At 41.2% G+C, this 17,524-nt stretch overlaps 1 protein-coding gene across 3 annotated transcripts; it reads left to right on the forward strand.

The window, feature by feature from the left end:
- The first annotated feature begins 901 nt into the window (after positions 1–901).
- acp1 (acid phosphatase 1) lies at positions 902–16,228 on the forward strand. Of its 3 annotated transcripts, XM_084484103.1 has the most exons (7): positions 902–974; positions 3,436–3,509; positions 9,803–9,916; positions 9,973–10,086; positions 12,890–12,951; positions 14,558–14,663; positions 15,928–16,228. In XM_084484103.1, the coding sequence occupies exons 1-7, from the start codon at positions 932–934 to the stop codon at positions 16,003–16,005; spliced, it is 591 nt and encodes a 196-aa protein (XP_084340229.1). In that variant the 5' UTR covers positions 902–931; the 3' UTR covers positions 16,006–16,228. The 3 variants fall into 3 exon arrangements, with proteins under 3 accessions (XP_084340229.1, XP_084340227.1, XP_084340228.1); XM_084484101.1 differs by lacking the exon at positions 9,973–10,086; XM_084484102.1 differs by lacking the exon at positions 9,803–9,916.
- The last annotated feature ends 1,296 nt before the right edge of the window (positions 16,229–17,524 follow it).

Below are 17,524 nucleotides of genomic sequence, written 5' to 3' on the forward strand. Positions count from 1 at the left end.
CCAAGGAAGAGCAATCTATCCCAGAATATTTAGTTAAATTCAGAAGAAAAAAAAGCTGATACGTTATTTCAATGCATAAATATTCTGTGCTTAAAATTCAATGGCTTTTTATTTTCAAAATCCGATGACAGATTTACTTCCATACCCTTAACTGTGGTATAATGAACACATACCACAGCTTGTCTGATCTATTGCTTAATTATAACAGGGTCCGGGTGGAATTGTTGACAGGGGGGGTCCGGGGGGGAGGTTTGGGGTTGCGGGCAGGCAGAATTGTTGACGGGGTGGGGGGGGGGTTGCGGGCTGGCGGGATTGTTGACGGGGTGGGGGGGGGAGTGACGCCACTGCAATTTAGCGCTCGTCAGAAGCAACGTTTTCAGCGGATCAACTGGAACGTTGTAGGGAGATGTCTTCAACTCCTCCCCTTTCATTAAAAACAAAACGTGTTCTGGTCAAGTCTAGTCAACAGAAGATTAACGGGAGGTTTTCTTTTTGGGCGTCACATTTGTTGCGTGTGCGTGAGAGTGTCAGATTGATGCTGAAAGCGTGAGTGCCACGCCAGATGCGTGTTGGCAACCCTGGGAAAAACTGTTGAAAACCACCAAGGGCTTTGGTCTCTAGTCAATCTCTGCTCTCCTCCGCAGCCTCTGATATAGTGTCTCTGTTCCTGAATTAATATACTGTTTTGTCTGCTTTGTGTAAATTCCTTTGGTCACTTTAAAGGCGCTATTTAAATCCAAGTTATTATTATTAAACCTACTGTAGAATTATTAGTGTTATTATCGTTAGTATTAGTATTATCATTAATATTGATAATGAATATAATTATTTGGTTATTTGGTTATTGAACTCCATGGACTATAGTATGTAGTTAGTAGTAGTCATTCTGAACAGGCACACATGTCGTCTCCTATTGGGACCCCATAGCAAGATGGCGGCAACCGGTGGGAAGTCGGTGTTGTTCGTGTGTTTGGGTAAGAAGCGCTCCGGCTCCTCGGTACAGCTCACTGCGGTGTCAAATAACATGTTTTGAACGGATAGCATAATAACATTTTCAAAAATATGTCACGAGTGGCCAAAGAGCATCCGTGCCAGCCCTTAACGAGATGAATGAAACGTTAGCCAAAAGAGCTAACACATAATAGCTGGGCGGTTCTACGTCAATATTGTTGATATCTGGTCTATGATTCACTGCTCACAGGCCGGCCGCGGGTTAAATGATTCCGTTTGTGCGGGGAAACGGGTCTAACGGGTCTAACGGGTTTAGACGCTGTTCTTTAAAAGGGACAACTCTTAGCTGGCTTAGGGTTGAAGTTCATTTCGTGCCTGGTTGATATTCAATGATTAACCTGGAGGAGACTGATCGGGTCAAACTGATCAGGTGACATCAAATCAGGTTGTCAATAAGTGAGTGATCAGATCAGACTGTAGATCAGACTGTATCATGTGTGATGGCACACATGGTTAACATGTCATCACCCATGGTAACATGTCATTACACATGTGTTAGGTTTCCACAGTCTGTGTTGATTTGGGGAGCCATGTCATCTGCTGGTGTTGGTCCACTGTGCTTTAAGTCCAGAGTCAACGCCGCCGTCTACCAGGACGTTTTAGAGCACTTTGTGCTCCCTTCTGCTGACATGCTTTATGGAGATGCTGACTTCATTTTCCAGCAGGACTTGGCACCTGCCCACACGGCCAAAAGTACCACAACCTGGTTCAATGACCATGGGCTTACTGTGCTTGATTGGCCAGAAAACTCCCCTGACCTGAACCCTGTAGAGACTCTATGGGGCGTTGCCAAGAGAAAGATGAGACATGAGACCTAACAATGAGGAGAGCTGAACACCTCAGCAGGGCCCAGCAATAAATGAACTTTTGCACAATATTCAAATGTTTTGAGTTTCACCTGTATCTGTGCAGGCCAGTATCGCCTTTCACAGATACAGTACACAAATTTGGTACCTGATAATTTTTTCATTGCCTTGCTGAGTCACAGTTGCTTAGCCGTCCATGTGAGGGGAAGACAAAAAAAAAAGTTATATATAGTATATATATAGTTGCAAGCAACCATGAAGGGGTCCTACTGTATGACCGACGGTATGACAGTATGACCGACAGTATGACTGACCGGATGACCGTATGACCGACAGTATGACCATATGATATACGACACTATGACTGTATGACAGTATGACCGTAGACAGCCAAGGGCAGATTAGAGTATATTTTGAAAAATGGATGTCTTCCGTACGTGGAGGTATGGTGAGCTTGGTCGGTATGGTAATATGGCATTGGTATGCCTTAAAAACTAAACATCACCAACCATGTTTCTCAAGCATCCACTGTCAAACGGATACTAGTGAAATTACGTGTGTACCCCTTTAAGGCCCAGCCTGGTTGTAGAGTGGCCATGGTTCAGAAGGGAGAACTTCAAACAAATGTTTTTTAGTTCTTTCAGATATAGTCTTCAAATTTGGCAAGGGATGGAATCTCCTCTTAATAGCCACATTCAACAGCTGAGCCTACGTGTTTTCAATGCAATGTTGGAGCTGTTTAAGCATGTTGTAGAGCTGTATACATATGCATGTATTTCACTTTAAAATGTATATCTCTGCCGTCTTTCGCCTCATTGCTATGAATTTAACACCATATTGTCCCACAGTCACCTGGTACATGTGTGCCAAGTTTGCAGCTTTTCCCACTTTCGGCACCAAAGGAGTTAATGTGTGGGTGTTTGGTCAAGTTGTGGTCACTGCACTATATCCCCATGGTCTGACCGTATGGGTTGCGATGTGAATGTTGTTCATCATGACAAATGGTGCATGTATAACAAGTTTCATACAAATTGCACCTTCCTAGTGGTAATGGCAGCATGTTGAATTCCTGAACTTCAAGGCCTTGTTATAGCAACACCTATGTGTTATTCTGGCCCATCTTTTGATTCCTTGACTAACTTTACGAATTATTCAAGCCTGCCAATTTTTATTACTTTTGGAGCTAAAATGTCAGGTTAAAAATAATAATACTAACGAATACAATAGGGTTCATACGGATTTCGTACGACCCCTAATAAAATGATGGCGCTCTGTCTCTCTGTCTATCTCTTGTTTCTATATCATAGCAATTTGAAGCAGTTGCTTTGCTAATTTATTCTTGTACGTTTTAGGGTTTATCTTTATTGTTGAATGACATTACTTTAAGTCGCTGTAACCAAATTCCCCTCACATGAAGCAGAGCCAGGCTACTGTGTCTCTGCACGTCAATGCACATGGCTAATGGGAGGCGAATGCTAACCCAGCCATCTCAAAAGGATGGATTTAGAACTAAACAACTTTACAGATATCTGTACATCCCTTTTTAAATGTACATTAGATCTGCTCATGCCCCGTGGCTGATTGTCATCATGCTTGTTTCTTCTTGTGTCTTTTAAAGGGAATATCTGCAGATCCCCGATTGCTGAAGCAGTGTTCCAGAAGATGGTGACTGATGCTGGTGCTGTGGACAAGGTGAGACCACAGGGATTTACTACTATTTAACTATGATAACTATTTACAAGTTATCATTCATTTTTTTTCATGTTTTGGTGATGATATACATATCATTGTCTTATGTATTTTACAAAGCTTATAAAAAGCAGTATTTTCGGACCAGGTTATGTTATATTAATCCTTATTACACACATTAAGGGGGAGGATTGTGTATTTTATTTTGTTCTATTTTTCAACATTGAAATTAGGGATGCGTCGATGCTCAGACTCGGCCCACTTCTGTGCTCATGTACACGTACTCGTTAAGCTTCTCAGATACAACCACCCGATACCACTTCATGCACTGTGACCTGATGTTGAAACACTCACATAACACTGGTACAAAAAAAGTATCACAAAGTTGCAGTGGCCTGTAACCAGGGCGAAAACACCCCCTCTTTCCTAGAGAGGGTTTTTTTGTAAACTGTAAATTATTAAGTACCCATATCAGTACTCGGTATCGGCAAGTACCTAAACTTAAGTACTTTAATACATTTTATCTGAGAACTCGGTCTGACAAAAAGTGGGTTGCATCCCTGATTGATATTGAGCCAAGGTAAATGTTTTATGGGGTCAGTTCAGTCTCATTAATAATGAATGCACAGAGAAGGATTCACAAATGTATTTTGTGATTTATATATAAATGACTCTTCTCACAAATACATTTTAATACACAGCCAAATGGATATCGGTATGTAAAAATGTAAAATAAATCCATAAACAAAAATAAGTTTCACAAACACATTTCTGATCCACACACAAATGTGTCTTGTTTTTAAATAAATAAATAAATCATAAATATATTAATTTAAAAAACGCTGTGACGCTTCTGTGACGGTTCTGGTGTCATGTGATTGGCTGAACAAGAGGGAGGCATCTGATTGGCTACAGAGAGTTCCTTGTTGAAAAAAATGCATTTGTGAATCCAGCCACGTCAGGAGAGTCTCAAAATCCACATAAATACAGACCAGTTCACATACAAATGCAAACAAGTTCACAAATGAAAGGCATCTTGTAAATTCAAGTTTAACAGTTTGTATATTAATGTAACAACATCCAACTGCATTTTTTCATGAAAATTGCAAATATTTTTTTAATTCATATATTTATGAATTTATTTAAAACAAGACACATTTGTGTGGATCAGAAACACACAGGGTATTGTTACGTGTTAGAATGGCAGCAAAGGCAGGCAGAGAGTCATGGATAAGTTTCAATCATTTATCTGAAACTTCAGCATCAAAAGTTCACAATTTTACAATAGTTTTGCCTAGGTCCTAAACAAAAAGGTTCACATTCAAATTACCCCCAAAACATGGTTACTTTACCACATAACATGATTACACGTCTCACTCTACTTTAGGCAAGGCCCTCGCGATTAGCCTACCGAACACGCACGCACGCTGTGTCTCTGTCACTGCCCCATATGTTTGACGGTGCAAAAGTCTTCCAGAACATCCAAACGATAAGGCATCCGGTCCGGAGAAAGTCCACGAGATGTGTGCAAAGAGAGGGATTCAAAAAGTGTGGAGCTATCAGGTCCAATAATGTACATCGCTACAACGGAGAGTAGGAGAGCATCCAAAGCTTGCGCATAGTTCCACCCACGAGAGCGAAGAGAGCGAAGTCACCTTCTTCCGGAATATTCTCCGCCCAGTTCTCGCACCCTATCATGTGTAATCAAGAATGGGCCAATCGCCGCGTATGTTGAAAAAATAAAACAGAATCATGTCAAAATAAAACAAAACAATGTAGAAAAAATATATAAATGTAGGTTCATTACACCTTCACCCTTAAAGGGAAAATTTTGATCCCATAGATCAAAATTTTCAGACAGGTCTATCTATAATTCCCAACATCTTAACATTGAGAGACAATCAGCAATAACATTATCTTTACCCTTGATATGCTTAATTACCATGTCATACTTTAGTTTAACAATCTTCTGTTTTTATTCCTCATCTTACTCAAAAACACTTATGTATACACGGATTATGATCCGTGTATACAAGGGATTTCTGACCTGTACATAAATAAACATCAAAGTGTTGTAGTGCTAGAATCAAAGCTAATAGCTCTTTCACAATTGTTGAATAGTTTCTTTGATGCCAGTTGAACTTCTTGGAAAAGTATGAAACAGGTTGCTCAACATTGTCACTCATCATGTTGTAACAACACAGCCCCAGCTACATCATCACTAGCATCTACAGCCACTGAAAATGGTTTACTAAAATCAGGAGACTGGAGTACAGGGTAATTACATAACATGGACTTCAGTTTGTCAAATGCCTTTTGGCAAGATTCGTTCCAGACAAAATTCTCTCTTCTTGAGCAAGTTTGTTAATGGTAAGGTGACATCAGCAAAGTTCTTACAGAACTTGCGGTAATACCCCACCATTCCCAAGAATCGCCTCAGGGCTTTCTTACCAGTGGGAACAGCAAAAGCCACAATTGTCTGAACTTTAGCATCAACAGGCACCACCTGACCTTGGCCAATAACGTGTCCGCATCCAAATTCACTATTGGACAAATTAACTGTTAAGTTGGCCTCTGACAGGTTCTCAAACAGTCTTCCTACATCCTCCAGATGACTTTCCCAAGTCTCATTCCCAGTCACTAAATCATCAATGTAAGCACTGGTGTTGGGCAAATCTTTGATCACAGAATGAATCATTCTTTGGAACGTGGCAGGCGAATTCTTCATTCCAAATGGGAGAACATTGTATTTGTACAGCCCAGAAGGTGTGACGAAAGCAGAGATTTCTCTACCACGTTCAGTTAATGGAACACACCAATAACCTTTTAACAAATCAATCTTAGTGAGAAACTTTGACTTCCCTACTTTGTCAACACAATCATCAACCCTTGGGATTGTAAAAGCATCAGTCTTGCTAACAGCATTAACTTTTCTATAGTCAGTACAAAATCTTGTACTGCCATCAGGCTTTGGTACAAGCACACATAGCGAGCTCCAATTGGAGTGTGATGGCTGAATGATGCTGTGCTTTAACATGTAAGCCACTTCCTCTTCAGCTAACTTACATTTCTCAGGACTCATCCTATATGGATGTTGTTTGATTGGTTGAGCGTCACTTACGTCAACATCATTGACTGCCAACATCACTGCAGTGGCCCGATCCTACAGATTTGCACTTTACAACATCCGCAGGATATGGCCCTTCCTCACAAGGGAAGCAGCTCAGCTTCTAGTCCAAGCACTGGTCATCTCTCGCCTGGACTACTGCAACTCGCTCCTAGCTGGACTCCCGGTCTCTGCTATTAAACCTTTGCAGCGTATCCAGAACACAGCAGCGTACCTCATGTTCAACCTATCTAAATTCTCCCATGTGACTCCCCTCTTCCGCCACCTCCACTGGCTCCCTGTAGTAGCCTGCATCAGATTCAAGATGATGGTACTGGCATACAAGGCAGTTGATGGAACTGCCCCTGCCTACCTCCAAGCCTTGGTCAAACCACACACCCCAGCTCGATCCTTCCGCTCAACTACCTCAGCTGGACGTCTGGTACCGCCATCACTAAAAGCAACTAAAGGTCGATCAGCTAAATCACAACTCTTCTCTATCTTGGGAGTTCAGATTTCTGATAGCCAGAGGGTAAGTGCTGTCTCTGAAACGTGAAACGTTATCTTCTTCCAGATGGAAGGAGGTGGATATGGCCTATCCTGAGACCCAAACTTAGATTTGTGAGTGAGTGAATACTCATCTGCAAACTTAGCAGCTTCATGTAGTGTGGACGCATCAAGATAAGACTTAATATCATCCTTAACACACCGCTTAAATTCTTCAACCAGCATCAAGTCTTTCAACAATTTGAAATCATTATTGACAGCTCTAGATGTACACCAACGCTCAAAGAACACCTCTTTATCATGAGCAAATTCAACATATGTCTGGCTTTCATTCTTTATGAGACCACAAAATGTCTGCCTATATGCCTCTGGAACCAGCTCGTAAGCTGTCAAAATGGCTTGCTTAACCACATCATAACTTGAGGCATCATCAACAGACAAAGCTGAATAGGCTCCTTGTGTTTTCCCTTTTATAATACTTTGTAGCATCAATGGCCAATATTCTGTAGGCCACCTTAAACACTCGCCACTTTTTCAAAATGCTGAAAATATTTGTCAACCTCCAGCTCATCACTAACCTCATTTCTCTGCTAGCACTGAATTTGTTTGCATTGAATGGATCTGCTTTTCCTAGCTTTGCTAACTCAAGTTGTTTTTCTAATTTTTCTCTTTCCAGTTCAATTCTTTCTCGTTCAATCAACATTTGTTCTTTTTCCTTTTTCTTTCATGTCTTTCTCTTTCTATATCCTCTCTTTCTCTATCCTCTCTGTCTCTTTCCAATTTCAATTTATCCAGTTCAAACTGTTTCTTTTTCTCTTTAATTAGCACTTTCTTTTTCTCTTTCATTCTCCAACTGAATCAGTCGTATTTTTAACTCAGTATCAGAGCTAGGCTTACCATCAGTGTCTACAAACTGAGCTGTCTTCACTTGTGAACACAGACTCATCATAGAAATATTGTGCTAGCAACTTAGCAATCTTAGCTTTTGTGTAGCTTGAATTAACATTAGCAACTTCCAATAAGTCAGATTTTCTCAAATCCTGCAGACCCTTAACAGTAGGTAATTCTAAAAACTCTTGCACTGCTGCTGCCATCATTATGAAATAATTCTCTTGGATCCGAATTGCCTTTTCAAAATTTCTTAATGCAAATGACTCGTCAAAAACCGGTAAATACCCCGGATGAGCCACCAATTTTGTTACGTGTTAGAATGGCAGCAAAGGCAGGCAGAGTGTCATGGATAAGTTTCAATCATTTATCTGAAACTTCAGCATCAAAAGGTTTTCACAGTTCACAATATTACAATAGTTTTGGTTCACATTCAAATTACCCCCAAAACATGGTTACTTTACCACATAACATGATGACACATCTCACTCTACTTTAGGCAAGGCCCTCGCGATTAGCCTACCGAACACGCACGCACGCTGTGTCTCTGTCACTGCCCCATATGTTTGACGGTGCAAAGGTCTTCCAGAACATCCAAACGATAAGGCATCCGGTCCAAAGGCAAAGAGAGGGATTCAAAAAGTGTGGAGATATCAGGTCCAACAATGTCCATCACGAAAACGGAGAGTCGGAGAGCATACAAAGCTTGCGCATAGTTCCACCCACGAGAGCGAAGTCACCTTCTTCCGGAATATTCTCCGCCCAGTTCTCGCACCCTATCATGTGTAATCAAGAATGGGTCAATCGCCACGTATGTTGATATGATGATTGACACATGAACTGTATCTGAACTCTTTTCTACATTCTACACTCTGCTCTCCATGCAGACAAGGCATGAGAGTAGGAAACATGGCTAATTTCCTGCAATGTACTTAAACATACAAATGAATTAGATGACCTTATGACCAAAAATAAAATACAGAATCATGTCAAAATAAAACAAAACAATGTAGAAATAAAATATAAATGTAGGTTCATTACAGTATCAACCTCATAGTAAACAAACACACAGGGTATCAACCTCATAGTGAACAAACACACAGGGTATCAACCTCATAGTGAACAAACACACAGGGTATCAACCTCATAGTGAACAAACACACAGGGTATCAACCTCATAGTGAACAAACACACAGGGTATCAACGTCTCTATACAGACGTTCCAAAATAGCTTATTGGTCAGAAGTTGCTGTAAAGTTGGCTCACAGTATTCCGGACATCACGCTATTCCGGACACTTGACATTTTCTCGCAAATTCTATGTATAAATACTTTTGGTCATGGGCAATTTATATAGCGCTGTCATCCTTGGCCCCTCCTCTTTCGACCACTTCCTTCTTTAAAGAGTCTGTGGTTTCGGAGAAATCAACGCAAGTTCCCAATATGAATGTTTAGAAAATAGCAGGGGCAAAGTTAGACGCTAGTCGCTTCAAATAATTCATATTATTTCTTACACAACATAGCCTATCACTTAAATTAAATCACATCGTTCTTCATTTGTCCGTCCCGCCCCCGAAAATAATGGATTTAGAAGCACTTTTCAACTTGTGAAGGAAACCAGAGATATTCCTTTCAATGAGAATCAGATGGAACACAGAGCGTCAATCAACCAACCCACCGCAATCCAATAATGTTTAACCAAAACAAACACAGAGTGAATAATGTACTGTTGTAACACTGTTGAGCCCTGCGGCCCTGCAGCCTAACCAGGGAAAGCTTCCCATGCTCTGTCCTAGTGGAGGATAGACAGTGCTGCCACCTCCACCTATGAGATCGGAAGTCCTCCAGACCACCGCGGCCAGGCCTGCATGAAGAGGCACGGCGTGCCCATGAGCCACATAGCCCGGCAGGTACCAACACCACACTGTCAGCAACTAGCCCCCCCCCCCCGCTTTGTGTGTTGCAGTGGGTCATAGACAGCGGGGCCACGTCGGACTGGAATACAGGCAGCTCCCCGGACAGCCGCGGTCTGGCCTGCCTAAGGTCGCATGGCATTGAGACAAGCCACAGGGCACGACAGGTAGTGTGTGTGTGTGTGTGTGTGTGTGTGTGTGTGTGTGTGTGTGTGTGTGTGTGTGTGTGTGTGTGTGTGTGTGTGTGTGTGTGTGTGTGTGTGTGTGTGTGTGTGTGTGTGTGTGTGTTAACCTCTTCACAGGTCTCGATGCTCTGATAATTAACTATATGGATACAATATTTACACCCCAATGACTAAATACTGTTCTGTCACTTAATTCACAGATCCACTGCTGCTAATTTGGTATTAGTTGTTTTATGATGCACTCTCCTCATACAGTGTTAGTAAATCTGTATGTGGATAATCTCATGAAAACTTTAACACTTGTTTAATGATTTAAAATAATTGTGATAATTTTATATCCTGAGTGTGTGCAGAATACTTCTTGGCAGTATACTGTCCTTTTCAATGTCCCTTTCAAAAGCTAAGCCATAGCTCATATAGCTCAGTGTGACAATGTTTGTAATGCTATTCTGAAAGCAGCCCCAAAGCCTTTGTTGTCACTCTCCAATGAGTTCTCTGAAACAGCCCCGCCAAGCAGCTCGCATCACAACTCTAACGCTGCCAACCTCCTACTGGAACTTTAACCAAATACCTTAACATTGACGCATCTTTAAGAAAAGCACACACTTAAAACACAAACAAGAAAAGTGTTGCGTGTGTGTGCCCTGTAGGAAGGCTGGAATAAACACAACATGGACACTTTGCTGGGGCTTTAGCAAACAATATAGATAGTGGGGAAAATAAGTATTGAATGCGTCAACATTTTTCTCAGTAAATATATTTCCGATGGGGCTATTGGGATGAAATTTTCACCAGATGTCCGTAACAACCCAAGTAATCCACACATACATCAAAACATGTATGTCCATGACAAAAGTTATGTGTAATAAAGGGAAATGATAATGGGAATAAAAAGGGGTGCAAAAAGGCACAGGAAGCCAATAATCCAGCTGAAATCTGTCAGTACTTAGGAAGCAATCTTGCCCCCTATCAGTGCAAATTACTTTCAGCTGGATTAGTCGTAATTGATGGCCTATAAAAAGGTTTCTCATTACCAAGGTGTCACTCAAGAAGCATTTCATGATGGGTAAAATCAAAGAGCTGTCCCAAGACCTTCGCAAGCTTATTGTAGACAAACATACGGATGCCATTGGTTACAGACCTATATCTAAACTTCTGAAAGTTCCAGGGAGCCATTATTCGGAAGTGGAAAGATCATCATTACACCATTAACCGGCCACGACCAGGTGCTCCTCACAAGATTTCTGACAGAGGAGACCATAGAATAAGTAGAAGAGTTGTCCAAGAACCAAGGACCGCTCGCGGAGATCTTCAGAAAGACCTTGAAGAAGCAGGTACAGTTGTTTCAAAGAAAACAATTAGTTACGCACTCAACCGCCATGGTCTCTATGCACGCTCACCACGCAAGACACCACTGCTCAAGAGAACGCACGTGGAAGCTTGCTTGAAGTTTGCTGCACAACATTTAGACAAGCCAATGTTATACTGGGAAAATAAAATCTGGTCAGATGAGACAAAAATTTAGCTCTTTGGCTGTCATAACATACACCATGTTTGAAGGAGAAATGGCACTGCACATCACCCTAAAAACACCATACCAACAGTGAAGTTTGGAGGTGGGAGCATCATGGTGTGGAGCTGTTTTTCAGCATCTGGCACTGGCAGACTTCATATAATTGAAGGAAGGATGAATGGAGAAATGAACAGTGATATTCTTGATAAGAATCTGCTGCCATCCACCAGGATGCTGAAGATGAAACGAGTGTGGACTTTTCAGCAAGACAATGATCCCAAACACACAGCCAAGGAAACTCTCAATTGGTTTCAGAGAAAGAAAATCAAGCAGTTAGAATGTCCCAGTCAATTACCCGACTTGAATCCAATTGAAAACCCCAGAACCTTAAAGATTTGAAGACAGTTTGTGTGGGAAAAATGGGCAAAAATCACAGCTGAGAAATGTGTACGACTAGTTTCTTCATACAGGAGGCGTCTTAACGCTGTCATTACCAACAAAGGCTTTTCTACTAAGTATTAAATACATTTCAGCAAGTGTGTTGTAATTTTTGGACTTATTTGTTTTGATATCTTTGTATGTGTGGATTACTTAGGTTGTTACGGACATCTGGGGAAAATGTCATGCCGATAGCCCCATCAGAAATGACGTATTAAATACTTACGTGTGTGTGACACACACACACACACACACACACACACACACACACACACACACACACACACACACACACACACACACACACACACAGGTAGGTGATCCTCTCCTCTTCCTAGAGTTAACCAGGTTGTGCTTGTTTCATATTATTATCTTGTCTGTTTCCCATTGTTGTCATTTCCTGTCCAACTCCAGATGTGTTGCGGCTTTGACCCAGTGGAGCCCTTCGTACGTGCAGGGCTGTGTGGTTTATTCATTAAGTCATGCAGTCAGGAAAGCAGCACAACATCCTTAAAGTCCTCTCTAACCTTTTGGATCATTCTCTATTCATCTATCCATTTTTCAACCACTAATCGTGATATATAAAAACTGTGTATTCAATTAATTCTATATACTATATGTACATGCATATGACTCATGGTACTCATAAATGAATTGTATAGTGGCTTTATATTGTGAGTAAGTGTGATGACCACGCCCATTTAATTCCAGCTGATATATGCGGTGCATAGCAGCAGTCATGAGACTGTGAACAGGGGCCCGCAGAGAGGCCCTTCTGGAGCATCTGGACCGCCTCCAAAGTTAACTCTCTGTCACACCTGTCCTCACTTCTAGGTGACCAAGGAGGACTTCATGAACTTTGACTACATTCTCTGTATGGATGACAGCAATATGAGGTACAGTTATTTGGCATGGTGTAGCAAGTGCTCTTTGTTTTTTAATTTGACATTTTTATGAATCCAAATGTACTGGCCTGGCAGGCATTGTCGTAAACACTCCAGAACGCTTCCTACCTCAGATTCAACGGGCCAGCACAAAGCCCTCAAGCCGTTTATAGCTGCTCATTGACCAGTGACTTCAATACCTTCTAAAACCTTTTAAATGCCATAATTAGCATAATAATTCCATGTGCATTGCAGTGATGTGAAAGAAGGACAAGGAGAGAAACGTGGTCTAGACAATAATTCAGATGAGGGTGTCCCTCACCAGCGCATGTTGGCCTTGGATGGAAACGATTGGTCTTCTGTCCAGGGTGGGGTCGGGTGGCCGGGCCACTGTGAGGACACAGCAGGTTGCATAAAGACGTCAGGAGGACGTCCAGTCCTCCTATTCCCACACACATCACACAGTCCCAACGTGTAGACGCAGGCTCCTGCTAATGAGCTATCCACCCCCCTAAGCTGCTTCCCAAGGCCAGGGGGAGGGGGATGTTTTGCTACTTTGAACATTCAAGGATCAGTTTGAGATCACATGCCTATGGCAGATCTGATCTCTAAGCAGCTTACCGAGTTCTTTGGATACCTCGTCTTGCTGTGTTTTTCCCCTGTTCCGTTTTTTTTAACTGCACTCCAAGTGTTAAGCTGAGCAGACTGGGAACAGAGAGCCTAGCTTCTAGACAAAGTGGGTGAAGTCCGCCGAGTAAGTGATTTCCTCCTGCCGTCAAGGTGCCTATCAGGTGACCCTCTGCTCTCCTCGCCCTGCGTTGCTCCCAGTGAAACATCTGTGCTCATGGCTTCTCTGTGTGTGTTCTACTTTGCATCATAGCTTATCAGGTTGTTTTCATTGAATGGATTATGGATTGTTTTCACTGTAGTATTTTGAATTGCATATGTCTGTTTGAACGCCCACATCAATGAAAAACCACGACTACCCACATTTCCATAGTGAAACTAAGAAGTTGTCCAAAAGCTGTCGTGATGGGTTCACGTGTTCATTTCCAGACTTAAAAAAATTGAAAAGTTGCAGAAATAATCATTACCGATACTGTAAACGGCAAAAGGTCCTTTATTATCACTAAACACCTTATCCAGTGCCAGGAACCATGTGTGATGTTCTGGAAAAAGCAAGTCTAAAAAAACTTCCAACTGCATCTCCTACTGATAATCCAAGTCCTATTTTTCACCATAAGCATTTTTTCACAGTTTTGCACGGCGACTCCATGATTGGACAAACAGAAGTTGAACAATGGGGTAGCTGGGTAAACTCATGGTGTGCAACGGGTTTGCGTTTCCTGCTTCAGACATGCCGATCCTTACCGGACAATTCTTTACATTGGTGTACTTTCTATAGATAGATCCATAGACCTGGGATGCACCAGGCCCTTCCACCCCTGCATTATGAAGGATGGACTTTGGGGTGTAAGTGGTTAACCAGGCACTCCACTGTAGTGCGTCGCTGCTGGTTGCATTCATAATCCCCATCAACAGTCACTGGATCTTTTATTCATAATGTGTTGGACATTGTTTAAGTTCTTCTTTGTTTTAACCCTTGTCTCGTCTGCAGCGAGCTGAAAAGGAAGGCAAAATCTGTGAGCAACTACAGTGCCAAGATCGAGATGCTCGGTTCCTATGACCCCCAGAAACAGCTGATCATCAAAGACCCATATTACGTAAGTGTTCTCACTGGAGTGGGAGAACGCCCCTTTAAGTTTGGAGTTGAATCGTGATGTCTCTGCTTTTCCCTTAAATGCTTCTCCTCGAGATCCGGGAACAAATAAAAAGGATTTGGCACCTTTTAAATATTTCTCTTTTCCAAACTCGTTATAACCTTCAGGTCATTGTGACGTTCCTCAGCCAAGTCTGCATAATGCCAAGATGTCTTTGGGCGGCTTTTGTTGAAATACACATTTTATTTGGAATCATATCATACAGGAGAAATGATCTGCTCCGGACAGCTGGACTTGTGACATGAGCTCATAAAACCCACCTTGCCAGGCTTCAAATTATTAGTTTGTTTCCGAAGCACCGGTTGTTTGGCCAATCATTGTTCCAATTGAAAGGTGGTTAGTTGGCATTCGTATCGCCGCTGAGACCATGCATCTCCTGACTACTTTGTTGTCGTGCATCCTTGCAGGCATGTTCACTTTCCCCCATGGTGTATTTCAAATTAACCTCGCCTCTCCTGCCATGGCTCCAACCCTTAACTCTCCACGTAGTCCTGTGAATCCTGCCTGGTTAGGTCTTATGGGATTAGAATCCTGTCATAATTCAAACCTGAAAAAAAGTTTAAAAGGCCTATAAGTGTGTTTGAAAACTTGACACCTTGTAAAAGAGGTTTTGCAAGATTGAAAAAAGAGATTATAGCCTGAAAAAAGTTTCAAACATCTGCAAACATGATTTTGCGTTCTATTTTTCCTTCTTCACAATTTTCACCAACAGATTTTAAAGTTAAAAATCTTTCACCAGCACATTTGCAGAGTTTCAAATCGGACACTGTTCTCCCAGTGTATTATTTTGTTACCTGGTTTTGAAACCTTGTAAATATAGTTCTGCAAACAGGTGTTCTTACATTGAGAAAAAAGTTTTGAAAGGGTGAATATTTATTTTGAAAAACTTGGTGTATGGTAAATTGACACCATTAAATTGTATTTATTCAGAACAGAGTTTTCAGCACTGACTTTTCAGAGTTTTGGCCACAAGGGGGCAAGTTTACGAGTCACTTGATTATTGAGAGTTTCTGAAACTCTTGACACTCCGAAAAGGAGGTCCCGCTCTCCTCGCTTGATAAAAAAAAAATGCATTGATTAAGGTCAATGTAAGATCAATCTAGTTCACAGAGACGGGCTAGCTTTCAGTTCTTTCAACACAATGTGAAGCTTCCATATATGAACTTGGTCCCCGTTAAACCATTTCTGTCTCCTATGTCCTCTGAAGGGAAGCCAGGAGGACTTTGAAACCGTCTACGACCAATGTGTGAGATGCTGCAAAGTGTTCTTAGAGAACAATTCCTAACAACCCCATGACTCGACTGGACCAATGCTCTGATCGGCCCTCAATCGTTCTATATGCTATGTCCTCGTCACAGTAAGCACTCATCAACTCAGCCACTCGTTCTGCTACACTGGCCAAGATAACCTCTGTTTGTTTGGCAATGATCTTCAGGCGCTGCACTGCATGGGACATAAGCTGTGTTGTGGTGATGTGAATCGGTCATAAATAAACCATTTTAAAACAGTTTTGGCTTTTTGTTTTATTAAAATGTCCATATAATCCATAAAAGGATTCCCTCTGATTGGCAGGTCAGCCAATAGATGGTGTCACATGACCGGACATTTTAGGAGGTAAAAATGTCTAGGTTAAAGGCCAGGGTCCAGGGTCAAAGTTAATGCTACTAAATGTTAATCTAGATGAGTATTACGCTGGATGTTTTGGGGTACATTTTTAGCCTTTTTCTATAATCGTCTACATTGTATGCAACAAGCCAGGGCTATTTAAAACATTTTAGATGTTTGAATTTCTTATGGTCTGCACTAAACATGTTTTATAAAAAAGTAAAACATAAAAGCTGTTCATTTATTAATTTGAATGTAAAACTAAAACAAAGGCTTCTAAAGTAATTCTATGTTTGGGAAATGTAATGTTTAAATACAAAATATTAAGCATTTATGTTTCCTTTGTCCATTCCATTCAGTTTCCATTGGGACTAAATGATTAGTTTTGAGGTTTGACTAAAGCCTTGTCCCTAAAGAGTCCTTGACAAATTTGCTCATTTCATTGTCATTGCAAACACAACAGAAGTCATTTATATTATATCAATGTTATAATTTATTAAATATATTTAATTTATTTAAATATATATGCTTTTCAACACCCACTTCATGAATGGCAAACATGGTAGTTAGATGATTCCTTTCATGCTTTGCCTTACAGTATGTACATATTGCACTTTGTATAGATGTTTATAATCTACAGAATATACACTGGAAACGTATATCAACTCCAAAATATATCAATATATTTAATAGAATATACCACACTAAACCAAGGTTTATCAGGTGCTATTCATATTTACTGAGTGGGGACCAGTGCTGAGAATATGGTCCTGGGTTGGATTTATTGTCTTGGAATGACATCCAAATATTAGAAAATGGTCCTTTTGGTGTAACTAATAATTGAAAAGTAGTTTCAGTGTTGGCAGACGAAGGCCTTGGCAGAGGTACTACATGGCGTGTTGTCCAGTATCTAGTGCAGTATGGCCCAACACTAAGCTTCAACACACATCTGTAGACGTCATTAGACAGCCCGTTCTTCAATTAAACCTTCTGTTCTTTTCCAAGTCAACCGAACACTGAAAAACAATACATCCCTTTTTGTAATTCTTTTTAAGCAAAAAACGAGTGCCTCTTTGGTCATTTTCAGAGGTTTGGTCATGTGTGTCCACCTCCATCGTCCTCTTCCATTTCACTTCCATTTCTTTAAAGTCCTTCGGTGTCTTTGGTTGTGTCCCCTCCTGTATGTGTTGGGCCCCGGT

The sequence above is a fragment of the Micromesistius poutassou genome (genome assembly GCF_964030765.1).
Source record: "Micromesistius poutassou genome assembly, chromosome: 19".
Classification (NCBI taxonomy): domain Eukaryota; kingdom Metazoa; phylum Chordata; class Actinopteri; order Gadiformes; family Gadidae; genus Micromesistius; species Micromesistius poutassou.